This window comes from Oryctolagus cuniculus, chromosome 7, assembly GCF_051225735.1.
Source record: "Oryctolagus cuniculus isolate XC-2025 breed Fujian yellow rabbit chromosome 7, ASM5122573v1, whole genome shotgun sequence".
Classification (NCBI taxonomy): domain Eukaryota; kingdom Metazoa; phylum Chordata; class Mammalia; order Lagomorpha; family Leporidae; genus Oryctolagus; species Oryctolagus cuniculus.
Window position 1 is genome coordinate 60,867,651 of NC_142873.1, and position 25,401 is coordinate 60,893,051.

The window sequence follows — 25,401 nt, forward strand, 5'->3', positions numbered from 1 at the left end:
GAGTTTTTTGTTAAACTGACTTTGCAGGATTCTTGCTCAAACTGGATTCAACAAGGACAGAGAAGGGAGCCCCAGTTCAGGCCTGGTCAGGCAGAAGACTCAGGAGCCTTAACAAAGTTTGATCCAAGGAGAGAAAAACAAGAGTAAGTATAAGGGATTATGAGGTGGCAAGTGGGGGCTGGCTAATGGGTTAAGCCACACCTGTGATGCCAGCATCTCATATGGGCATTGGCTCAAGTCCCAGCTGCTCCACTTCCAATCCAGCTCCCTGATAACACGCCTGGAAAAGTGGCAGGAGATTCTATGTATGGTTAGTCCAGTACAAGGGAGACCCAGATGAAGCTACTGGCTTTGGCCTGGCAGAGGCCCTGCAGTTTTGGACATTTGAGGGGTAACCAGCAAATGGAAGATTATCTATCTATTTCTTTATCCCTTTCTCTTTGTAACTCTGCCTTTCAAATAAATAAATCTAAAAAAAAGTGGCAGTGTGTGTGACCGTACTAGGTAGATTGCCTAGTTAGGCAGCCATAAAGATAGCATTTTGGATAAGTTCTGCAAGAAATGAAAGATCCAGGGAGGGAACATGGGCAGAGGGACCAGCTAAGTGCAGAAGCCCTGAGGTCAGTGTGGCTGGAACTGAGCAGAGGAAGAGCAGGAGTCAATGAGAGCTAGATGATGCAGGGGCCAGGAAAAAGCAGAGCCTTGGCACTTAACTTGGATCTTGTTCTAAGTGACATGGAAAACCATCAGTGTGTTAATCAGGTAGATGTCGTGGTCTGATGTTTAAAGATCAACCTGGCTGCTTTTGGAGAAGGGATTGGTGAGTTGTAAGAGTGGATGAGGGTAGACAAGTCAGGAGATGAGGGAGATGGCCATGAGGGTGCTTGTACCAGGATGGGGCATTGGGTTGGTATAATATTTCTATATTGTGTAGGTAGAGGTGGCAGGATTGGCAGATAGGCTGGAATCTTATCAACTGGATAGAGCAATTAAGGCTGAGTCCTAGATTTTTGGGTTGAACAACAAGGGGGATGGTTGTATTACTTTATTAAGAATATTTAAGATGGGGGGCTAGCACTGTGGTGCAGCAGGTTAAAGCCCTGGCCTGCAGCGCCAGCATCCCATATGGATGCTGTTTTAAGTCCCAGCTGCTCCACTTCCAATCCAGCTCCCCTGCTTGTGTGCCTGGGAAAGCAACATAAGATGGCCCAAGTCCTTGGGCCCCTGCACCCATGTGGGAGATCCAGATGAAGCCCCTGGTTCTTGGTTTTGGCCTCGCCCACCCCTGGGCTGTTGTAGCCATCTGGGGAGTGAACCAGCAGATGGAAGATTCTCTCTCTCTCCTCTATCTCTCTCTTAACTCTGTCTTTTAAATAAATTAAATAAATGAAAAAAATCTGGGAAAAGGAAAAACTTGTTTCAGACATGTCAATTCTGACTTGTAGATTACACATCTTAGAAGTGATATGTACTGGCCGGCGCCGTGGCTCAATAGGCTAATCCTCCACCTGCAGCACCGGCACCCGGGGTTCTAGTCCCGGTCGGGGCGCCGGATTCTGTCCCGGTTGCCCCTCTTCCAGGGCAGCTCTCTGCTGTGGCCCGGGAAGGCAGTGGAGGATGGCCCAAATGCTTGGGCCCTGCACCCCATGGGAGACCAGGAGAAGCACCTGGCTCCTGCCTTTGGATCAGCGCAGTGCGCTGGCCGCAGCGCGCCAGCGGTGGCGGCCATTGGAGGGTGAACCAACGGCAAAAGGAAGACCTTTCTCTCTGTCTCTCTCTCTCACTATCCACTCTGCCTGTAAAAAAAAAAAAAAAAAGTGATATGTAATAATTACTTGTTACTGTTACCTGCTGCTGTGTTGTGGAATCCTTAAAGACATTTTTAGCCATCTTGGCTGCTGTGGTTTGCACCTGTCCCACAAAGTTCATGCAACTTAATCCTCAGTGCATAGTGTTGAGAGGTGGAACCATGGGAAGGTGATTGGGTCATGAAGCCTCTCCCCTCAAGGATGTATTAATGTTATTACAGGAGTGGCTTTAATTTCACGGGAGTGGGTTTCTGATTAAAGGATGACCTTGCTCTCCTCCCTCTTGCGTGTGCACACACACACACACACACGCTCACATACATGTGTGCACTCTCTTGTCTCTCTGCCTTTGACCATGGGATGATGTAGCAAGAAAGGGGTCATTGACCTTGGGCTTCCCAGTCTAAAAGGAACTAAAAGGAACAAGTCTCTTATTTTTTTTTAAGATTTATTTTACTTATTTGAAAGAATTACAGAGAAAGAGAGAGAAAGATTTTCCATCTGCTGGTTCACTCCCCAGATGGCTACAACATTACGAGTGGGTGAGGCCAAAACCAAGAGCCAGGAGCTTCATCTGGGTCTCCCACATGCATGCAGGGGGCCCAAGCACTTGGCCATCTTCTGCTGCTTTCCCAGGCACATTAGCAGGGAGCTGGATCAGAAGTGGAACAGCAGGACCATGGCTTAACCCACTAAGCCACCGCACCGGCCCCCGGATGAGCATTTTGGTTGTGTTTTGATTTGTTTTGTTTTGCATTCCCAGGCTAAGTTTACTGGGGCAGATGCAGTGGGGCAGAAGAAGGTGTTGGGCCTCTTAGTGGTGAAGCCGGGCTTGTGCTGGCGCTGCAGTGGGAACTTGATATTGGAGTCATGGAACTGCTTGATGGTGGCTAGCAGCACTTGCTGGCAGCATCTCCACCTTCGTGATCAGGATGTGGTGGACGCCCATGTTGCCTTAGCACCGGTGACGGCCCCTGTGCTGGTCAGGTTGCAGTACTCACCGTACATGTTGTGCATGCTGCTGCGGGCCTCATAGCTCTTCACCCACAGCAGGGACTTCTCAAACACCTGCCAGCAGATCTCCCCCAGGACATCATCTTCTTCGGCTGAGAAGCTAAGTACTAGAGTGGAAGGAACCTGGCCACCACATGGTTGGGCATGAAGATGCCCATGCAGTAGAGGGGCGGTGTGTGGCACCGGGGGGGTGGACAGGCAGCTCCCACCACTTTATATTCTCCCTGTGCGCCCGCAGCCTTCATGGTGCTCTGTCCACTATCGCCGCCACCCACAAAACAACCCCAGGTGAGCTTTTAAATAAGGTGTCACTAGGTGTCGATGGGTTTTATTCTTTGTCCCTATTTCCTGGAAAACAATCCCTAAAAATCTAGGAATCTCCAATGTGAAACTGTCTTTTCCCTGTTTTAAGATTTATTTATTTGGCCGGCGCCGCGGCTCACTAGGCTAATCCTCCGGCTTGCGGCGCCAGCACACTGGGTTCTAGTCCCAGTCGGGGCGCCGGATTCTGTCCCGGTTGCCCCTCTTCCAGGGCAGCTCTCTGCTGTGGCCCGGGAAGGCAGTGGAGGATGGCCCAAATGCTTGGGCCCTGCACCCCATGGGAGACCAGGAGAAGCACCTGGCTCCTGCCTTTGGATCAGCGCAGTGCGCAGGCCGCAGCGCGCCAGCGGTGGCGGCCATTGGAGGGTGAACCAACGGCAAAAGGAAGACCTTTCTCTCTGTCTCTCTCTCTCACTATCCACTCTGCCTGTCAAAAAAAAAAAAAAAAAAAAAGATTTATTTATTTGAAAGGCAGAGTTACAGAGAGGTAGAGGAGGAGAAAGAGAAGTCTTCTATCTGCTGGTTCACTCCTCAAATGGCCACAGCAGCTGGAGCTGGGCCAATCCAAAGCCAGGAGTTGGGGGCTTCTTCTGGGTCTCCCACACAGGTTCAGGGGCCCAAGGACTTGGGCCATCTTCTACTGCTTTCCCAGGCCACTACAGAGAGCTCGATCGGAAGTGGAGCAGCTGCGACTTGAACTGGCGCCCATATGGGATGCCAGAACTGCAAGCAGCTGCTTTACCTGTTATGCCACAGCACCGACCCTGTATTTTTCCTTTTAAAAGTTTTTTAAAAATTATATATTTCAAAAGGAGAGAGAAAGAGAGAGAGAGAGAATCCCTTCTACTGGTTCACTCCCCAAATGCCTGCAATGGTTCAGGGTGGGCCAGGACTGGGCGGGGAGCTAGGAACACAGCACAGGTCTTCCATTTGGGTAGTGAGAAGTCAACGACTTCAGTCTGCATTAGCAGGAAGCTGGAGTCAGGAGCCAGAGCCAAAGACAGAATTCAGGTACTGCAGTGTGGGGCATGGGAGTCTTAGCCAGCATCTCAATTGCTAGGCTGAACACCTGCTCCCGAGGTGTCTTTTCCTATGCTACCAAGTTGGTGGATAGCTGGCAGCTCCTAGGTGGATGCAGCCTGGGAGCTGGTCACCAGAAAATCAGGCCGGATTAGAAGCCCCACCCTCTGGATGCCAGGAGAGGGAAAGGGATCAGAGGCTGAGCTGATCACCAACAGCCAAATGATGGACTCAATTGTGTCTGGGTAGCAAAGCCTCCTGAAAAACTCAGAAGGGCGGGGTTCAGAGAGCTTCTGGACAGCTGAACACTTGGCGACTCCTGCCCTGCCCCATGTGCTTTGCCCTGTGCCTCTCTCCATCCATACCCATCACAAGTCAGCAAACACGTTTCCCTGAGTTCTGTGAGTCCCCGAGGAGGGGACTGGGAGAACCCTCACTTATAACCAGTTGGTCAGAAGCACAGGGAAAAACCTGGGGTTTGAAGTTGTCCTCTGAAGTCAGGGGAGAACACAGTCGTGGGGACTGAGCCCCCAACCTCTGGGAGCTGCAGATAGATGGTGTCAGAGCGGGACTGGACGAGAGGACAGACAGCTGGGGTCCAAGGCTGTACCCACCACTTGCTCCTGGTGTCAGGAGTGTGCTGCAAGACTGCAGGCACAGAAGCAGTTGAAGTTGAAGTTTGTTTTTTCTACGCAGTCACTTGCTCTCCACCTATCACGACCTGCCTGCCTCTGTGGCCTCATCTCCTACTGCTCTCCTCCTTCCGTCTCCCCAGCCTCCTTTCTATTTCTCTAGCACAGCAAGCTGGCTGCTACCCCAAGACCTTTGTCCTAGCTTTGTTTTGAAGTGATTGGGCAGGGGAGGCTTGGAAAGTTCTTTATAATGATAGTATCAGTGGCAAATATTTCTGTGTGCTTACAGTCAAGCAGGCACCATTCCTTGGGCTTAAATTCATTCAATCATCACAGCAATGCTATGGAAGGGTCCCAATCTTCCATTTTGCAGTTGGAGAAACCAAGATCCATAGAGGCAGGGTATTTGCTCAGATTCACATTGTGTCTTAGACCAGGTCCCAGGGAAGCTGGCTCCAGGGCAGTTACCTCCAGAGTTTTACTGGTGCTGGGGATTGCACCTGGTAGTGCCATCTGCAAGGAGGGGAGAGAAGCAGGCTTGGGTAGAGGAGAAGTGTCAGTCAGTCCTAACAGGCTCTGGAGCTGTGACCTTCAGGGTGGCCCCACATTGCAGGCCAGGGGCTGGGCCTTAGACTCCTGTATGATTGGGTCCTTGGACAGCCGTCTGCCCCTGGGGAAGGGGCCTGTTTGGGCAGGGTGGCTCCCTTTCCCACAGGCAGTAACCACAGAAGGATGTGGCTGGGCACTCCACGTAGAGGAGTATGCCAGCCCTGGAGGGGGGAAACCTGGCAGTGTGCCAGAGCCCATCACCCACTATGCATTAGCTGCTGTTTCTCTAACAACTGAACGTTAACACCTAGAGGTTTCAAATGTCGCTTGTCTCACAGGTTCTCAGGGTCAGGAGTCTCTAGGGAGGGCTTTGTTAGTTGTCTCTACTCAAGGTGGTTAAAGGACAGGTTACACTGACACTGTAACTGGGTTCCTGCCCCTCTTGTGTTTCTAGCTCCTGGCTTTGACGTTGACCCACTCACAGCCATTGTGGGCATTTGGGGAGTGAGCTAGCAGATGGCACCTGTTTCTTGAATAAATAAAATTTTTAAAAAGGGGGGGCTATTGGGATGAAAGCATTGCATTTTGCATGTAAGGCATGAATTTTGGAGATGGGGACAGAATGCTAGGGTTTGAATGTGTCCCCTCAAATTAATCAGCTGAAACTGAAGTCACCAATGTGATAAAGTATTAAGAGGTGGGAGCCTTTGGGGGTGATTCAGTCGTAAGGATAGAACCCTCACGAATGGGATGAATGCCCTATACAAAGCTTTGGGGCAGGGGGTAGTACAGGCATTTGGTGCATTGGTTAAGATACCACTTGGTGTGCCAGCACCTCCTATTGGAGTGCCTAGTTCGAGTCCCAGTATCACTTCTGATTTCAGCTTCTTGTAATGTGCACTCTGGAAGGCTACAGTGATGGCTTGAAAAGTTGGGTTCCTGCTACCTATGTGGGAGACCTGGTTTGAGTTTTTTGTTCCTGGCTCTGGCCTGGTCCAGTCCCAGCTGTTGTAGGCTTTTTTTTTTTTTTTTTTTTAAAGATTTATTTTATTTGAAAGGCAGAGAGAGAGAGAGAGAGAGAGAGAGAGAGATCTTCTACCTGCTGTTTCCCTCCCTAAATGGCTATAAAGGCTGGGGTTGGGCGGGGCCAAAGCCAGGAACTTGGAACTTCACCCAGGCCTCCCATGTGAGAGTGCTTCTCTTCCAGGTGCATTAGCAGGGAGATGGACTAGGTGTGGACAGCTGGGACTTCCATAAGGGATGCCGGCATTGCAGCACTGTGGTATGCGTCAGCCTGTTGCAGGCATTTGGTGAGCGGATGGAAGTGGATGGAAGATCTTTCACTCTGCCTTTCAAATAAAAAATGAAGGTTAAAAAAAAAAAAGTCGAAGGAACTAGTTAGGCCCTTTTGCCCTTCTGCCATGTGCGGATGCAGAGGCCATCCTGGAAGCAGCGGAGGGCAGCCTTCTCCAGACAGCAGACCTGCTCATGTCTTCACCTTGTCCTTCCCAGCTGCCAGCACTGGGAGGAATATACTTCAGTTCCTTACACATTTCGCAGGCTTAGGTATTTAGTTACAGCAGCAGGAACGGACTCAGACAAGATACACTGCTACATCAGAAGGTGCAGACACCTTCGGAGATGGATACGGGTGTGGCAGGAAGCTGAAGGCAAAAAATACTGGACAAGCTCTTGCAGCGGCCTGTGTACGTGAGGATCGAGCAGCCAGTCTCCTTCCTGAAGGCAGCTAAGAGTGAAAGTGCCCAGGCACACAAAGCTGCTTTCTGAAGAGCTGTACCCAGCCTCTACATATGAGGTCCTGAACAAATCGCTACTGAACACTGCTCACCTAGGACTGCCCCACTCTAGAAAACAGACTTTAATGAAGTTTTGCTGTCCAACCAAGAATGACACAAACTATCAATAAGGTCTCATCATTTTAATTGACTTTAATGATTATTGCTCATCTGCAAGGATTAATATTGCATTCATTAAAAATCATTCAATACAAAATGAACTTGTTCCTCCCAGGGTGCTCGCCACACGCTCCCTCTGATGCCATACATTTTCCACAGTGTCCTTTGTGACACGGCTTGACAGAGACGGAGCCCTTACCTATAATTCCTATGGACACAGTAATAGAAATGGGATCGGGGCAGGCCAGAGGGCAGTGGGCTCTGCGCCCCTCCCTCCAGCAGAGCTGATGCAATGGATACACTGTTGGCCAGGTTACCTCCCCTAATGGGTGTGTATTCTGATTGGCTGCTTAAGTGCCCTAGGAAATAGGGCTTCCACTGTCAGCATTTACAGAGAAGAAAGCATGGTCACACTGGCAAGGGGTGAGAAGGGCCTGGGAGGGGAGAAACGGGAGGGGAAAGGGAAAAATGTTTTGGCAAGATAACTGTCCCCTGCTGGCAAGTGGCAGGCGAAGGCTTTCCTTTTGTATATTCCTGTTTTTAATGTCTGTTTCTCTGATCAGTGGAAGGAGAGAAGTGAAAACTTCTACTATCTAGCAATAACGCATGACCCAACTTTGAAGGATCACAAGCTAGAACACGTTGAGGACTTCAAATCCTGGATAAAGATATATACTTAAAGCTCACTGGACCATGCAGAAATGCTGGGAAGCTGGGCGCATGGCACGGGAACGCGTCTCTCTGACCTTGGACAGCGCTCTCTGAAGATTCTGCCGGTACCTGAGCCAGGATGCGGGATCCTTTCTCTCCACACAACTGCCCTTTGAGATCTGACTTGGTTCACCTCTGTGAAACTAACACCATTGAGCGCCTAGGGCCCCAGACAAGTTACACAGAGCTCCATCTCGCTCACCTGACCCAGTCTGTCATTCTTCCTTTCAACAGCCACGCCTACCTCCCTTGAAACAGTTTAGGTTACAGAAGCACAGCGGGCCAGCAATTTGCTCTTAAAAGATAAATCCTAAAGATAAAGCTCAGTGCTTTACACTGAGTAATGGCTCAAGAAGTTTGCCTTCAGCGCAAGCTGTAGGGGGCAGAGCTGAGAGAAGTTGCTGTTATGGCTCCAGTTCACTGGTGCTATAAACCATGGGCTAGGAACAGAGGGACTTCAAGTTTGAGACTAGCATGTCTCTGGACTCACCTCTGTACTCTTGGCTCCAAAGAGTCAAAAAAGAAATTGGTAACAACTTACCCCCCAAGTAGTTCCTCAGTGTTAACACTAAGAAGTTTCCTTATTATTTTTAATACAACACAAATAAATGCTAAGGGACAAAAATCCAACTTAACAGGATGCAGTCTAGTTCAGAACTGGCTAAATGAGAGTGAGGCAGGAGTGACGGAATGGCTGTACTCTACATCCAAGTGGGCCGAGTGGACTCCAACAAGCAACACTCACTTAGCACATCTCGGAACCAGACAGACACTTTCCGTGGGAAACGAGATTTGGGACTTCTAAGGGAAATGAACATGCACCGCCTGCACCTAGCCTACCGGCTGGTAGGCCCCATCCCTGCTCCTCTGAGGAAGTGAAAGAGCACTGATTTCAGCAGCCAAGAAACGGGCTCTTTTAAGGCAATTTAGACATTGCAGATTGTTCCGCATACAAGGTACCTTAGTATTTCCTGTTAATAAGGGACCTAATTAAGACTGGAGGCCCCAGAAATGGCAGAGGGAGAACCACCTTTCTGGGATGGGAAAGGAAAAGCTTTCTTTGCGACGAGGGTGAAGAACCTCGAACCTCAGTTTCATCTAAAGAGCCATGAAGCAAGTTCCCGTGTGGTCTGCAGAACTTGGATAATGAGATGAAAACATGAGAATGAAATGATAGGGAAAAAAATCAACAGAGAAGGAAAAAGAATAAAATAAGAGTCATCTTAAAAAATATTTCTTTCAGAGTTGAATGGGTCACGTGGACAGGTCGTTGGTCCATTAGTATCTGCAAAGAAGGAGATTGGTTGGTTAGCACGTGAGACCTCTAACACGAGAATCAGACAGAGCACCTTCTCCAGGCCCCTCCCTGGCCCAGCCCGAACCCCCCCATTCTCCAGCGCATCGTTCTTCACAGGTCTTCCATGGGGCTCCCGGCAAGGACATTTTGGGTGTTACTTCCTGCCCCCGATAATGTTAAGTCAGTGGTTGTCCACTCTGGCTATGGGACAAAATGATCTGGGAGCTTTTACCAAATAAGCTTGCCTAGGTCCCATTCCAGACCAAGTGAATTAGAATCTCTGGGGGTGAGCCTCACACTCTAAAACCTCGGCAAACACTTCCCATGGCTATACACTTTCTCTGCCAGTCTTGTCAACTCGGAGCAGACTCTTCCACTCTTCCAAATCAGGTAGAACAAGCATTTGATCGTCATCGAAGAAAGCTAGCTTAGTCTGCTTGGCTTAATTTTAGGGAACAGGCTTTTTCACTCACTTTCCCCCAAGTTACCTGTAGTAGTTGGGTTTGAATGGCCCGTTTTTGTTGAGTCCCAGATATTTAGCTTGGTCATCTGTCAGCTCTGTCAGGTGGGCATCAAATGACGGCAGGTGCAAGCTGGCAACGTACTCATCTGGGAAGAGCAAAGTGGTGAGAGGCAGACCCCTAGTCAAACACGCCTCTCGGGTGTAACCTCCCCCCATTTTCATTTGAAGCTTTCTGAGAAAGAGGATGACTGAGGAACTGAAAGAACTCACAACCTGAAGTATTTACTTAGTTTAGCCCCTCCAAACCACACCTCTAGCAGGGCATTTCTCATTATATATGGGAAGTGCCTTCAGAAAGAGGTGGACTTATACTTCCCTAGCCTCTTCTGGCAAAGATTTGGCCAACGTGTCACCTAGCGCTCCCACCTGCCCCCTTAACTAGATGGAAAGGATAGTCAAATGATGAACCAACGTGAACCCCGGGGAGCTCAGAGGAGCCTTGCGTCACTATTTAGGGTGAGATTCACTGACAGGATCTCAGGGTCAGGGATCTCTACGGCAACTGGCGCACACCTGTGACTTTTCAGAAGATGGGCTCCCTTGGCTTTTAGGAATGTGAATTTTAAAAACCATTCTGAGGTAAGCCGTTGGAGGAAAAGAGGGAGCAATTTTTTTTTTTTTTTAATTTAAAGGTAAAGGACAGGAGACGATGTATCATACACACACAGCCTGAGCTGTCCCCTGGAAGGGCAGACAGTGGGGTAGGAGACAGTGTGCCCAACTAACAGAGGATGGACAATGAAACTTACATGTGAAACTTTTATCTTTCATTTTGGCCCCAGGCTGCACTCGGTTGCAATGGGAAGTTCACTGAACTTCATGAGGCAACTCAGGGTAAGAACATCCTCTCTGAACCACTGTGCTAGTCCTCCTACACGGATGAACGGATTACTCTCTGATCAAGAAACTGAGGCACGTGGAGATTAGGCCTTGTGCTGAGGTCAAACAATCATTAAACACCACAACAGGAATTAGAATTCTGACTCTGAATCCAGGGCTTTTTGTCATGCTCACGCCCCCAAATCACAGAGTTGTCTGGAGAGCAGTGCAGGTTTGCCCTGGTTTGCACTCACCCATTTTCTTGGGAAGCAAGTACACGTCCTGCTTGTACCGGCCCTCAGGTGCATTATAGAGTTCTATCAGTGCCAGAGCCTATGGTGGGAAAGTGCCAGAAAACACAGACATGCTTCTTAGACAGGGACGTGAATAAATAAAATCAGGCTTACTAGGGCCTTAGGGTAAGTGCTCCGGTGATCTACATAGTGAACTGCACCTACAACTCCTACTAATAAAGGCCAGTCGGCACATATCACAAGAGGATTTGCTGGTGTTTTGTTTAATTCTTGACAAAAGAACAAAATAAACACAACTAAGCTGGAACACTATATTCTCAACTAAAACACCCAACTCAAGCAGACACAAACACTGACTAGTGACTGTCCTACATTTGGGAAGTCTCAGTCTCAACAAAGAGTAATATGAAAAAGGAACAGTCTGGCAGAATGTAGCCTGGCACACTCGCCTCCCAGCTCTGCCCTCTGTCCAGCCCCACAAATCCCAGTGCAGGGTAGCAGGTGTCTTACCACATACCTGTGTTGTAGCTGTGATGGACAGAACAAAGGTGGGAACTGTGGAGCAGCTCAAATTGAGCAGACGACCCTGGAAGAGCAAGAGCAGGATGAGCCAGGATGAGCCGTTATCTCTCAGTCTCAGATTCCAACAGCATGCGAGTCAAGCAAGTTAAAGAAAGGACTTTAGAGTCTTCTAGACTCAACTGGAAGAAGAATTACAGTTCCACATCAGGACTCTAGGCTTCAGACTAGTTCCAACCATCCATCAGAGCCTGAAAGCTCAGCCAGATGTGGACAGGAAAAAGCATGCATTTCTAAACACTGTGTGTGGGTACACCCATGTGTATGTGTGTATTTCAAGATTTTTCATTTACTTATTTAAGAGGCTGAGATATCTAGAGAGCAAGCGAGCACATGGCCCCACCTGCTTGTTTACTCTCCAAATGCCTGCAATGGCCAGGGCTGGGCCAGAACAAAGCTCAGAGCCAGGAATTCAATCCGAGTTATCCATGTGGACGGCAGGGACACAATTACTTGAGCCACCACTTGCTGCATCCTAGGGTCCACATTAGCAGGGAGTTGGGAGTCAGGAACCAGAGCCAGGCCTCTGATAAGGGATGAAGGCATCTTAACATCTCAACTGCCAGGGCCAAAGTTCTGGCCCAAAAGTGAATTTCTTTTCAGTGACTCTATTTTGGGGAGCAGCCCATTTGACAAATATACCTCTATCCAAATACAGACTTTCAGGGAGAAGGCAGGCCCAGTACTTCTGCCTGTCTCCTCTCCCCACCACAGCTCCAACGATACTGTGCTACTCTGCAGAGCCCGCCTGCGCATGTACCTCTGCCAGGAGGACGACACGTTTGCCATCTGGCCAGATGACATGGTCCACCTGGGAACGCACTCGCTCCCACGTCAGCTCCGGAGTGCGGAGGCTGGTCTGCAAGGAAGAAGGCACAGGTGACCACGGCTGTGAGGGAAGCAGAGGGGAGGGGCCGCCACCGAGCACGAAGGCCTCACCACGTCGATCTCCGTGTTGGAGTGGCCCATATTGCACACGATGCAGCTGTTTTTCATGCGGTCCAAGTGCTCCCGCGTTACCACATTCTTGTTTCCTAGGAGTAAAGATGGGTTGCTGAGCAGAGAGAGGCTGGACAACAGAGATCCCGACTGGCTTCAGCCGGAACATGAGAAAGGTTTCTTGGCATTCGAGAATGCGTATACACTGCGGGAGAAGTGCCTAAAGGCTTCTCAGGCTCAAGGAGCTGGTTTCAATTTTTTTTTTTTTTTTTTTTAACTATTTGGGAGGGATGGAGGGAAGGAGGGAAAGAGGATGTTGGAGTCGGGGAGGGGGGAGAGACAGAGAGGGAGTGACTGCTTTCCCATGTGCTGGTTCATTCCCTAAACGCCTCCAATGGCCAGGGCTGGTTGGGGCCAGGAGGCAGGAGCTGGGAATTCAACCCAGATCTGCCCCGTGGCTATCAGGAAGTCCATTACTTTGAGCACCACAGTCTTCTCGCAGGGTCTGAATGAGCAGGAAGCTGGAATAAGGAGCTGAAGCTGGGTATGGAACCCAAGGACTCTGGAATGGGATGCACAGGCATCTTAAGTGCTGGGTCCAACACCCATCCCAATTACCTGTTTTAACATCAGTCAGTATAAAAAGTCAGCACAGGGAAAAGACCCTACTCTGTCACTCATTAGTTTTGAGAGCTCACTCAGGCGAGACATTACACTGAGCACAGGTCTCAACTACGCTCAGTGGAAAGTCAGACCCCTTCTAAGACTTAGTTCCCGAGCGAACACTCTCCCATGTACACCAGCTAACCTACCTGTACAAGTTATTACGACGTCAACTTGCCGGATGACTTCATTTAGCTTTACCACCCTGAACCCATCCATGCTGGAAGAAAAGGAAGGAACACTATGAGCAAAGCAAGGCGGCAGTGGGAAGACACTGATCCCAAAACAGATGACAAACAACTGCTTCTGAAGTCAGATGCAGAGCTGCCTCACCAGGAGGACAGGCAGTCAGCAGCGCTGAGCTACACACACCCCCCTCTGGAAGGGAAAAAGCCAAGCGGCTCTAGAAGAGCCCCAGGATTAAGGGAGAGGGACAGAGCAATCCTGGCTTCTCCTCCTGTGGGGAGATCTCTGCAGAAAATGATTCATACACTCAATCACAAACTCTTAGAAACAGAAAGTACCTGGAGTAAATCTAATCCTAGGAGCACTCTGTTCTTACCAGGCCTGCAGAGCGCAGATGGGGTCGATTTCTGTGATGTAGACGATCGCTCCGAGGGCCTTGAGAGCAGCACAGCAGCCCTTTCCCACCTGCAGGACAGAGCAAGGACAGGAGGTCAGGTCCATTAAGGCACGGGCGTGGGGAGGACAAGCTCTCGGGGGGACAGGAATTAACCTTCCTGAAACCACCAGTGATCCGGTGGGCACTCGCGGGCAGAGCAGGAAGAGATCCCCGTTATGCTGTGAGCCTCAGGGAGGGAGGTCATTTAGCAGCCACGTGGTTGCAAGGCTTCAGACAGAAGTGTTTCCATTAGGGAAACAAGATCAAGCAAAAGTGACTGTCACCTCTAGTTTCTTATTCCTGAAAAGCTCCCTAACCCTCCCTCGAGATGCATTTACTCAACGACAGCCTAGCAGCTCAGGATTCATGGGTCAACACTGAAGTCACAAAGTCTTCTGCAACCTGGTCTGGAGATACTCTGCTTTCCACCAGTTCAGATCCCACCCCTTGTCTCACTGCATGGCACCCGTGGGACTCAAAGGCTGTTCAATTGCATTAAGCTCCTAAGAGGTTATTATAACTGGAGGGGTAAGTGATGCTGATGTCCCATTCCACGAGACAAAACCTCAACTCATTCCACATGTCTCTATTCCTAAATGTGAACGAAGGATTCCTGGATAAAAGACTCCATCACCCCATATTCCTGCTAAGTCCAACCGAAGACAGAGACGCTGGGGCCCAGCTATTTACCTCACCATAGCCACACACCACCACTTGTTTCCCACCAAACATCACATCTGTGGTCCTCTTCAGGCTGTGGAGACAGACAAGGGCTCAGCTCCAACCCAGTCTCTCTGCAGAGAGTTCAGAGTGTGGGATAACACCAGTGGGAGCTGGCTGAGCTCAGGATGGAACGGACCTCTCTAGGAGACGTTCAAAGCCCAGGGAAGAGCAGAGGCCCAACCGTAGTGACATGAGACCACACTGCAACCCGGCCCGGTGGACCCCCTTTAACCTGACCATACATACTTTTCAACCTACCCATCCAGAATGGATTCGCGGCAGCAGTACAAGTTATCAAATTTCTGTTTGGTAACAGAATCATTGACATTCATGGCTGGAACACAGAGCTTCCCAGCTTTGGAGAGCTGATACAGCCTAAAGGGGGAAGAGGCCACAAAAACAAACAGAAAGCAAGTTAGCTGGTGCAACACAGCCCAGGGCAAAACCTACCTACTTCTCTGCAAGTTCCATGCTGCTCTCTCCAGGCTGAGTTAGTGCCCAGGGACAACAGTGCACGTGATTATCTCCTCGTCATCCCTCCTCACTTCTCTCCGTTCCCTTCTCCTCCCACCTGTTTTTGGGGAAGGGAAAACAGAACCTTCCCACTGAAGACATTTCTTTCTTTTCCGTAAAAGGGATGTTGTTTCCTTAGATCAGCATTTCTCAAGCTTTAAAAAAAATCCACACCTACTTCTGATAAAGGTTACCAATGATTCTGACATGATTCCCTGTCTGTGTGTGTGTACAAGCGTGTACAATGCGCTCCTGAGAACCACTCCTGAGGGTATCTTTTAGGTATTCTGACAAGCCAAGAGTATTTTGCCCAGTTTTACTTTTTGTAGTGTGTATGACGTGTAGTTTTACAATAGCATTTTTTCCTATTTCAAATATAAAATGTTAATGTTGAATACAGGTTTCCAAGATACACTCAATCCTCCCCTCCCCCCATAAACACTAGCTGAGAGCCGTTCAGTGGCCTACTCGGCAGAGAAAAACGTATGAACTAGAACTCGAAACAAGCTCCTTCTAGGGTCACCTTGACTTTTCAAAAGTAACAACTCCTAAGTTTGTGCTAATGAAGAGACTCCCACTTAGTTACACAAGCCTGAGCTGCAGCCCTAAAGCCTAAGAGAGACCAGAACTTGCTGAGGCAAGGACACAAGGGCAGCTACTCCAGAATCTGTTACCTGTGAACACCAGTCACGCTCTCTTCCACAATGCCTCGGATCTTCTTAAACACGTTTGGATACTTCTTATAAACCCAGTGGGTTAAGTCTCCCCCATCATCCAGGATCTACAGAACAGCCAGAAGACTTCTATGGGCATTCAGGCTGCTAGAGCTGGGGGGAACGTTGAACCCACTTTCTGCACTAGTCAGAGAGCCCTGTATGTTTTGGAAGAGCACTCCTAGAGTGCCTCAGAGCAGGCTTAGACAGTAGAAATATAGTCAATTTGTTGGTATAAAATGGTTAAAAAGATTCCTAGGTTTGTTCTAGGCTAGAGTGAAGACTATTGGGCTGATAAAGGCTCATTTTCAGTCTAAAATCTTGGAATATGTGGCCCCTTTGAATGCATACGGGAGAGCTGGGGCAGGAAGGAAAGAAACCAGAATCCTACTTGAACAGGTACCACATCACGGCCTTTTACATCGTTCTGCATGTTTGAGCCATGTGTTCGGCTCGTCTTACCCTTCCCCCACCTTTCCATTCACTACTCAGAATCATTCTGAATAGGTATCAAGCTATGTACACTTTTACAACAGTGTCAGTGCATAAGATCAAATACTCCAAACACATTTAGGGAACCATGCTTTGAGGGGGAAAAAAAGGAAATAAATCTGTTGTCAGAAGTGTAGGAGAGATAGGCATCATTACCATGTTGGCCTGCCACCCATCCATGTTCACACAGCGGTCAATGCACCACCAAAAGTCATCTTCCGACTCGCCCTTCCAAGCAAACACTGCGACTCCTACAGAGACAGGAATCAATCAGATCACTCCTCCCTTGCTGAACGTCCTGACACTAGCCCTTTCAGAGATCCGTGAAAAAGACAAAAGGAACTATCCCAGGAGGGAGAAAACTTAGGAAAAACAAACAAACCCAGAAAACACTCAAAAAGTCTGCACTTTTAGAAGTAACTGGTGAAGAAATAAAGGGACTTTTATTTTTAAGACTCTTTGGGTCAGTGCTATTCTCTAACTGTACGCTGAGGAGATAAAATGAAGTGGAAATCAATGCACAGTTGTTCCCTGGAGCACTGTTTATATCAACAAACATCTTGATGCAACTCAGTGTTCAACATGAGGAAAGTAGCAAAGTCAAGTCACATGGATCCAGGATGAATACTGCCAGTGACGCTGTCGAGGTTTGCAGTGGCATCAATTGCTTTTGAAAACAGTACATTTAGCTTAAAGAGTGTCCACAGTAAGACTTATTTTATTACTGTTTAGATAGAAAAAAAGGAAAAATTTATCAAATATCACCTCCGTGGGTTATAGTTTTTTCTGAACTTTCTATATTTTCTGCAATAAACACTTATCAGGAAAGAATAGCAAGAAAAACAAAAGTATTACTTGCTGCCTTTTGAGGATCCTGTCACAACTGGAGGTACTCAAAGAAAACTATTTTGCCTAAACTCATACATTCTCAATGCACCGTTAAATACCAAACAATCTAATGAGCCAGCAATAAATACGGCATTTCTCACTAGTGTTCTCTCACAGTGAAAGGAGCTCAGCGGCGCTCATACGTATATGGCTCACAGAGTTTAACATGAGAACCAGGCACTTCCAGGCTGGTGTCATGGCACAGTGCGTAAAGCCACCACCTGTGATGCCGGTATCCCTATAAGCACTGGTTTGTGTCCCGGCTGCTCCACTTCCGATGCAGCTTCCAGCAGATAATGGCCCAAACACTTGGGCCACTGATAACCACTTGGGAGATCTGGAAGAAGCTCCTGGCTCCCAGCTTCAGCCTGGCACAGCACTGGAAGTTGTGGCCATATGGGAAGTGAACCGGCAGAGAGAAGATCTCTCTCTCTTTCTGTCTCTCCCTCTCTGTAATTCTGATTTTCAAATAAATAAATACATCTTTAAAAAGATAAAAGAAAAAAGAACTGAGCATTTCCTCATGTCATTAGACTCTTTTCAAAGATCATTTTAAATGCCTACTTAATACCCCATCATGACTACAGACTTTAATTTTATCATCTATTGTTTTCCTGTTCATTTTTATTACCCCTCAATTCTATAACCATTGGACACAAATGGCCATGCAACGACAATTTCAATACATAAATGTTTAGATCATTACTTTAGGGCAAAGTTGGTGAGAAAAGCTGAACTTACCAGCCTCAGCCAGTGCTGCAGCCACTTCATTCTGCGTTGAGTAGATGTTGCAGGCAGACCAGCGGCACTGGGCCCCCAGGGCACACAGCGTCTCGATCAACACCTGTGTGGATGTGCAGGAAGACAGGGTGAGGAAGAGGCGGGCCATGCAGCAGTGGGCAGCAAACCCCAGTAAGAAAGAAGTATCCATCAACTCTACAGCAAGAGAGTCACAAAAGGCTCTAACCCCAGCCAGGCGGCACACTGGTATTTAACTCTACCCAAGATATATGTTTCTGGAAGTCTTTGTTAATGACTTAACAAAATTTTTATAACCATCCTATTTTTGCCAATCTAGATCTTCCTAAGTCAGGTTTTCTAACAGTTGCTTTACCCACACAAAGTTAGAAAACGCCATTATTGCATAACAGGGCAGTCCCATCTAATAGCATTTAGAGGTTGGCTAGATGGGGAAGGAAAAGCAAGTCTATAAAACCCATTTGCCGCTTTCTTCCCCTCATTAGCAGGAATGCCATCTCTTCTAACAAACTCACCGCTGTCTGGGCTGTGATGTGCGTACAGCCCACTATTTTAGCACCAGCCAAGGGCTTCTCCCCCTGAGCACGTTTCCTGAGTGAAATCAGAGCAGACATGTCTGTGAAAGAACAGAGGATTTGAGCTAGGTCCGCACTTAGCAGCATCATCAGCTCCTGCCCCGGCAACACCTAGGGCTGCTCTGGATCTGCTGAGATAGGGTGAGATGAGGCGGAAGACCGCTAGGTGTGTTTCCATGACGACTGGCAGCCTCACCAGCAGTGCCGTGGACAGTTGTCATGTGTCATTTGCGATTTCTCTCTTCCTCTACTGCTTCAGCTTTATATGCAGAGGACTGAACAGAGAATGAAGCAAATTCTCAAACCTGACCAAAATGGAAAGTGAGTCTCATCATTCATTCAGGAGGAGTGGGAAATAGTTGTGGCACTGGCCAATGGACTCCTACACACAATCATCAGGCCCAAAAAAAAACTTTGCCCTCACTGGAAGCAACGTGGCTTCTGTTTTTCCGTGGTTTACCCTACCCTGTCCATCTGTTTGGTTTCTCTCCTCCTTCTCAGTATAAAACAGGCCTTCAATGGGAAAACAATCAGAGTACAGGGATCTCAGGGGAGTGGAGTAGGACAGAGAAAGCCAGATCTGAGCACCAGTGACTTTCACTCTGCTCCAGCAGAGGGTGCTCAGGACCAAACAAGACCCCAGGCCACCACATCCTTAGCTTAGCACCCTCCCACATCAGCTGCTGCTTCTGGGAGATCCAGGTCTCTGTGACTGGCAGATGTAGTCAGATCCCCATCAGTGACACCACACAGCCATCCAGGACTTGCTGACTCCGCAGTGTAGATCTCTGAACATGCTGCCACGGCGGGGAGAAACAAACTGCTCTGTGTGTAACTATCACGCGCTGAGAACAGGAGGAAGGGAGAACAGAACAAGAGCCCAGAACTCAAGCTCCATGGAGAGAGCGTTCGTCTCAAAGCCCCGCCTTCTGTCTCTTCCCAGGGTCCTTTTGGGCTGGCATTCCAGCCCTGAGTTGTTTGTAAACCCTGAGGCCCAGCAAGGGGGCTGCTCCTGGTCCGCCACCCATGCCCGCTCTTTACCTTGCTCCGCAATCTCGATCTCTCGGCGCCCGAATTCTGCCTGCTTGATGTTCTTCACGCAGAAGTTGCTGCTGCCCTTGGAGTTTGTTTGCTGTTTCTCCCGGGGGGAAACCTCATCATCAGAGCTGTCTGTGTAGGATGCAGCTGGAGCCAGGAAAGAAAGAAGAGGCTAGAAAAACCTCAATGGCCCTAGCTCCCCAGAGTGCAGTCCCCAAGGGAGTGTCCTTAAGCTTCGGCGATCAGCCTTAATTGGAGCTACCTTTGACGTCATTCTCAGCTCTACTCTAGGGACTTTAGAAGGTATGAATGAAGCTGGTGGGTCTTTCGGTGTTGCAGTTCCTTTTCTCACCCTAATGCTACTTTGCTGTCACTACCTGTGGCGCCACAAATCTGCCCCTTGTAGCGATCCCAGACAACAGAGGTAACTCGGTCCCAAGCTGGATGGAACCAGAGCTGGCAAAATTGGAAAAATACCACAGGGCAGAAAAGGAATGCTATTTCTACAGATCCCTGGCCTCAAACTTAAGCACCTTTCAGAATCACACGGAAGGTCTGTTAAAACAGACTGTTAGGCCCCACCAAGCTTTCCACTGAGTCAGCATTTCTAACAAGCTCCCAGGTTCTGCTGGTACTGCTGGTCAGAGGACCCCATACTGAGAGCTGCTAGTAAACGTGAATGTGACTAGACAGTCTTACATCAAGAGTTTACAGCAGGTGTGCACTCAAGGAATGTAGAGAAGGGAAGCCACGACACAAAGGCAAGCCGCTCTGGTTCGACTGCCAGCTCTCAGGAAGTGTGTCGAAATGATCAACTTTAAAAAAGCAGCTTCTCATGAAAGCTAAAAATACCCTTCAGAGAGACCTGCAAGCAGATGAACAACATCTATGCCTCACCTCTCGAATCTCCTTCCTCCCTGGATTGAGTATTTTCGTCACCGCTGTTCCTGCAGCCTCTCCCAGACTCCTGCCCAGCTAACCCAACACGACCACCAAGGTCATCCTCCCTGCCGGGACGGCTGACCTGCAGCACTCAGCTGTTTTTAATCGCTCTAACAGGTTTCCATGACACGGCCATCATGATCTTGAAGACTTCCTCGAAGTCTTTTTTACTCCTTCCATCTTTCTCCCTCTTCTAACTTGTTCTTTCAGAAGTAACTTTCCTTCTTTCTTAGCTATAACTAGCCTGCTTACCACTCACACCTCTTTGATCTGTCGCTCCAAGATACCTTATACTTTATGACGACAATGATATTTGGAGTGGTTTCTTGCACACCGATGCCCACACATTTGTTGATTTTGGAGCTAAGCCTATCTATCACTAATGTGCATCTGGTCTATATCAGGTTATCAGGGACACAGGTAAGGTGCGTGTATGTGTGTGTGTGTGTGTGTGTTAACATTCTAGATACCTCAAGCTCAGTCCTTAAATCTCTTTGCTGAGGTGAATAGCAATCTGGGACCCTGGGCAAGCCTTTAAATCTGTTAACAATGACCGTCAGTTGGACAATGAGCGGGTTGGACCCCCTTCATGTTTCCAAAGTTCTGTATCCTCTTCCACATTCATTTTCTAACATGCCCTCTATGGTTGCCAAAGGCACAGCTCAAACCAGACGTAACTTTACTTACAGACAGGCAAGACGGGAGGGGAACTAAAAAGAAGAAGCGGGGCTGAGGTCTCATTACTTATGGTGGTTTGTATCTTTCCCACATCACAGATTAACAGAAGGGGATACTTCAACATAACAAGTAACTAAGCAAATAAAAGAAGGCAAAGTACCAGTATTTATTGTTACAATTCAAGCAATTTTGTGGACAAGAAAGAGAAAGACAGATGGTAGGGTGTACTTTTACCAAGAAATCAAGCTTCCTAGTATACTTCCTTTTCTTCTTCTTCTTTATTTTTTTTTAAAGATTTACTTTGAAAGGCAGAGTTCCACAGAGAGACAGGGAAAGGCAGAGAAAGAGAGATCTTCCATTCACTGGTTCACTCCTCTTGACTACATTGACCAGGGCTGGGCCAGGTCGAAGCCAGATGCCAAGAGCTTCATGTGGGTCTCCCACATGGGTGCAGGAGCCCAAGCACTTGGGCCATTGTCCACTGCTTTCCCCGGTACATTAGCAGGGAGCTGGATGGAAAGAAGGTGGAGCAGCCAGGACTCGAACTGGCACCCATATGAGATGCAGACAGCATCTTAACCTGCTGTGCCACAGCACTGGCTCCTATACTTCCTTTTCAAGGCCAGTTCTGTCAGCCACTCTGGAACATGGATGGCATACATATGGGAATGGGAACTGGCCCAGCGTAACCAACTGGGCACTGTTCACAGACTACACACTGAGACAGTCAGGGAAGCTGTCCGAGCACACCAATAGCTTTCAGCACCTGGGCAGTCCTGACGTGGGGTGCTTTTAGATCCTGGATAAGAGCACTGGGTAGTGAACAGGTAGGAAAGATCGGAGGACGGGAACTCACGCCTACCTGAGCTGTAGCTGTCAGTAGAGGACTGGGAGATGGAGCGAGACAAAGATCTCCGGCCAGTCTTGGTAGGGAATTTGGTGAACTCCTGCATGTCATCAGCAAACTGGATTTGCTACAGGAGAAAGACAAAAAGTTGAAAACATACAACAAGGGGAGTCTATGTACTTTTAAAGGCCTTACAATATCTTCCCTAAAAGCCAACACATCACACAACTACTACTAAACCAGCAACTTGCCTACCAAGGATGGGGGGAGGCAACTCTCTGACCCTGTAGACCAACTACTTTTCCCATCTCAATTGTTTCAGCAGGATTTCAGTGGAGAGGGTTGACTTAAGATCAAATTTCTTTTAGCATTTGTCTAATTTGAAAAATAACTCTTACTTTCCATTAATTTTTTTTCTCTAATTTTGATCCATTTATGCTTCTCCTAACTTTACCAAAGACTAGATATAATTTTATGGTAGCTCTGCCCCCCCTGCCCCCCAAGAATATTCTCTTGTAGCTAAAGTTGGCAATGGTCTTGCTTTTTGAAAGGATTATGAAGAGATGTCTAGAAATAGTGATAGGCGTCAGGATGCCAATACTCAGAGTCCAACCATATGTCCATACTTCAGACAAACAATTTAGTATCTCCAGAACCTTCTGTACCCAGTAAAAAATTAAAATACCAGAATGTGCTGATGAATAAGAAATTAAAAGACATACATACCATATTCTAGCTAATTAGGCCTTATTTGAGGGAAGGAGAGAAATAATGGCATGATAAACTGTACAAAAAAATTTCTTAAATGAAATAAACCAGAACTAGATAATTGTTGGAGGGATACTTGGAAGTTTGGCTTTAATAAACAGCAAATAGCTTGCAATTAATATTATCTGAAGATAAATTAATAGGTGTTAATAAAGTATATGAAAATACTTCCATTACATGTTTTAAATCTTCCTTCTGAATGCCTGTTTAAGTTCTGATAAATACAAAATAAACTTTGAAATAAATTTCACCAAAATGAATAGGATGGTTTGAGAATCTAAACTGAGATTCTCCTCAATATCTGACTAAATCTAAAGGTTGCCATGGAGACTCCATTAAGCCAGGTCTAGCAACTGTCTCAGGAAATATAAACGATTACAGATTAAAATCTCTGCGCAGTGCCAGCAGCACGTTCACAGCACTTCCAAGGAAGGAACAGTAAACAACCCTTTCGTTAGCCGCAAAACCCTCCTTCTGTCAGTGTACCCTCCAGATAGGGACCCATCAGCCTGCAGTGGAAGAGTCAGGCCCACGAGCACAGCCTAGGCACAGGCAGCTGAGAACAAACTGAAACCTTGGTGCACAGGTAAGGAAGCAGTAATCAAGAGAACACAGGCGCCGGCGCCGCGGCTCACTAGGCTAATCCTCCGCCTAGCGGCGCCGGCACACCGGGTTCTAGTCCCGGTCGGGGCGCCGGATTCTGTCCCGGTTGCCCCTCTTCCAGGCCAGCTCTCTGCTGTGGCCAGGGAGTGCAGTGGAGGATGGCCCAGGTGCTTGGGCCCTGCACCCCATGGGAGACCAGGAAAAGCACCTGGCTCCTGGCTCCTGTCATCGGATCAGCGCGGTGTGCCGGCCGCAGCGCGCCGGCCGCGGCGGCCATTGGAGGGTGAACCAACGGCAAAGGAAGACCTTTCTCTCTGTCTCTCTCTCACTGTCCACTCTGCCTGTCAAAAAAAAAAAAAAAAAAGAGAACACAGACTTGCGCTTTCACCTTTCTGTCTGGTATGGTATACCCCAAGAACCCAGGCAGAGGACAGTCACTGGGTAACAGCCACACGGATACCACCACTGAGCAGCAGGCCTGGGAGGACAAACCTGGGTGTGCTTCCATTAAAAATGCCTCTCGATTCAACGTCGGATGGGGCAAGTGTTTTACTTTAGGCAACTCTGTGAATGAAGGAGGGCGCAGAGTCCACAACATGTTTAAGGAAAGGACATACAAAACCCTGACATCCAGCCCAGGCTCATACACGTAAGAAGGCATTCAATACACACCTGTAGAATATGTGAACCTTTTGAAACCCTTTCTGTAAGACCAGATCAAGCTTCAAACAGATAATAAACATACAAGCTAAGCCACACACAGCTACATCAGAACTCGATCAATAAGGATCTTTGTACAACCAAAGTAGCTTTTTAAGTTTGGCACTGAAACTTTTAATTTTCAGTAGCTTAAACATCAAAAGTGCAACTGTCTTTCAAAAAACCCAAGTCCCTGAAGTGGTCACAGGTCAGGATTTCCCACTGCACGCTGGCATGCCTTCTGCAGTCAGCAGAGTGTCTTACTGAGAGATTCAACCAGGACCAAGGCAATGACTCTCAACACAACCCGCAGCTATTTTGGAGACAGAAGAAACGCATGGGCAGGACACCATCCCTGCCCTTTCACACTGTCCAGAAATGGCCCTTCCTCCACAGGCTTCCCAGCTGCTGGCCTGGGCAGTCTGTTCAGCAACTGCTCTCCTCTCACGGCTGTTAGGATTCCCTTCCCTGCTCATCTTTTTCCAGAAGGTTCTGGGCGTGTTCCCTAACACCACTTATGGGAAGTGAAGGGAGGGAACTGCAGTACCATTTACAGTTTTTTAGATAAGAGAGGAGGGCGGAAAGAGAAAGAGAGTGTGCACACATGAGGCAGGCAACTGTGGCCAGACAGCAGTGTGTCTCTCGAGCACCCTAAGAACGGAAGTAATTGGCATAACCTCTCCTTGTATTAACAGAGCTCACCAGCAGTCTAAAGCTTAGCAAAATCTTTCCCATCTAAAAATATTAGACTGTGTTACATGGAGCTTACTTATCAGTGCAGCCCCTCCTACCATCCCAACTCTCGAACAAACATGGTCCTCATTTTAAGTGGGCAGAGTGTTAACTCTGTGATGACTTGGATGGGGACTGTCTATTCTTGCCTTCTCTCTTAGCCCAAGCACATGTTGAAGAGAACCCAGCTCGCCACTGCTGCTGTGGAATACACCTGCTCGACCACTTTCCTCCGAGCCTGCCTGGTTGTCTTCACAGCTAGCAGCTCTGGTTTTCCTTTGGTGATGTATCTCCAGGAGTGTTGTCTACTTTTATGGCACACATATAGTCACTGCTGTCCAAAGCAATTGGGATGTCATGTTTTCTTTCCAATGAAACCAGGTCGCTATAAGAGCCTTCTCACTAGGATAAACCTGGATAGACTCATTGCATTTAAGTCAAGTATGAGAATGTAGGTAAAAGGAAATCAAAAGAAGATTGCAAAGCTGTTCTGTTTTAATTCCTATCATGATTTCTTCAAGTCCCTGCCTTAATTCGCATGCATTAGTATTTTCACAAATCTAGATTGACAAGGAATACTAGGCTCAAATACATTGTAGAATCGGGAAGAGGGGAGAGGAGATGATAATAAGGTGGCTGAAGTCCAAAAACCATCTCAATGTCAAAAAGTCTTATATTACAGCACTGTTTTCTGCTTGTGCACTCACCACTCCATAAACAGCCTTTCCCACAACTAAACAAGCACACCAGTGTTCCATGCCTGA

The 25,401-nt window shown here is 48.0% G+C and overlaps 1 protein-coding gene and 1 pseudogene across 3 annotated transcripts in view; both read right to left on the reverse strand.

Annotated features, from left to right (window-relative positions):
• Nucleotides 1-2,321: 2,321 nt before the first annotated feature.
• On the reverse strand, nucleotides 2,322-3,508 carry LOC138850314 (large ribosomal subunit protein eL20 pseudogene; annotated as a pseudogene).
• Nucleotides 3,509-7,268: 3,760 nt separating this feature from the next.
• Nucleotides 7,269-25,401, reverse strand: part of AHCYL1 (adenosylhomocysteinase like 1) — a 41,104-nt gene continuing 22,971 nt past the window's right edge. For 2 of the 3 annotated variants that reach the window (XM_008264723.5, XM_089337008.1), the window contains exons 2-17: nucleotides 21,851-21,962; nucleotides 19,372-19,515; nucleotides 18,271-18,371; nucleotides 17,738-17,840; nucleotides 16,265-16,359; nucleotides 15,578-15,684; nucleotides 14,649-14,765; nucleotides 14,358-14,421; nucleotides 13,608-13,696; nucleotides 13,195-13,265; nucleotides 12,383-12,477; nucleotides 12,204-12,302; nucleotides 11,382-11,450; nucleotides 10,865-10,943; nucleotides 9,757-9,877; nucleotides 7,269-9,256 (exon numbers count right to left, since the gene is read on the reverse strand). In XM_008264723.5, coding sequence (XP_008262945.1) covers nucleotides 9,250-9,256; nucleotides 9,757-9,877; nucleotides 10,865-10,943; nucleotides 11,382-11,450; nucleotides 12,204-12,302; nucleotides 12,383-12,477; nucleotides 13,195-13,265; nucleotides 13,608-13,696; nucleotides 14,358-14,421; nucleotides 14,649-14,765; nucleotides 15,578-15,684; nucleotides 16,265-16,359; nucleotides 17,738-17,840; nucleotides 18,271-18,371; nucleotides 19,372-19,515; nucleotides 21,851-21,962 — 1,473 coding nt within the window. In that variant the 3' untranslated portion in view covers nucleotides 7,269-9,249. The remainder of the gene's footprint in view (nucleotides 9,257-9,756; nucleotides 9,878-10,864; nucleotides 10,944-11,381; nucleotides 11,451-12,203; nucleotides 12,303-12,382; nucleotides 12,478-13,194; nucleotides 13,266-13,607; nucleotides 13,697-14,357; nucleotides 14,422-14,648; nucleotides 14,766-15,577; nucleotides 15,685-16,264; nucleotides 16,360-17,737; nucleotides 17,841-18,270; nucleotides 18,372-19,371; nucleotides 19,516-21,850; nucleotides 21,963-25,401) is intronic. The other variant, XM_089337009.1, reaches the window with a different exon arrangement.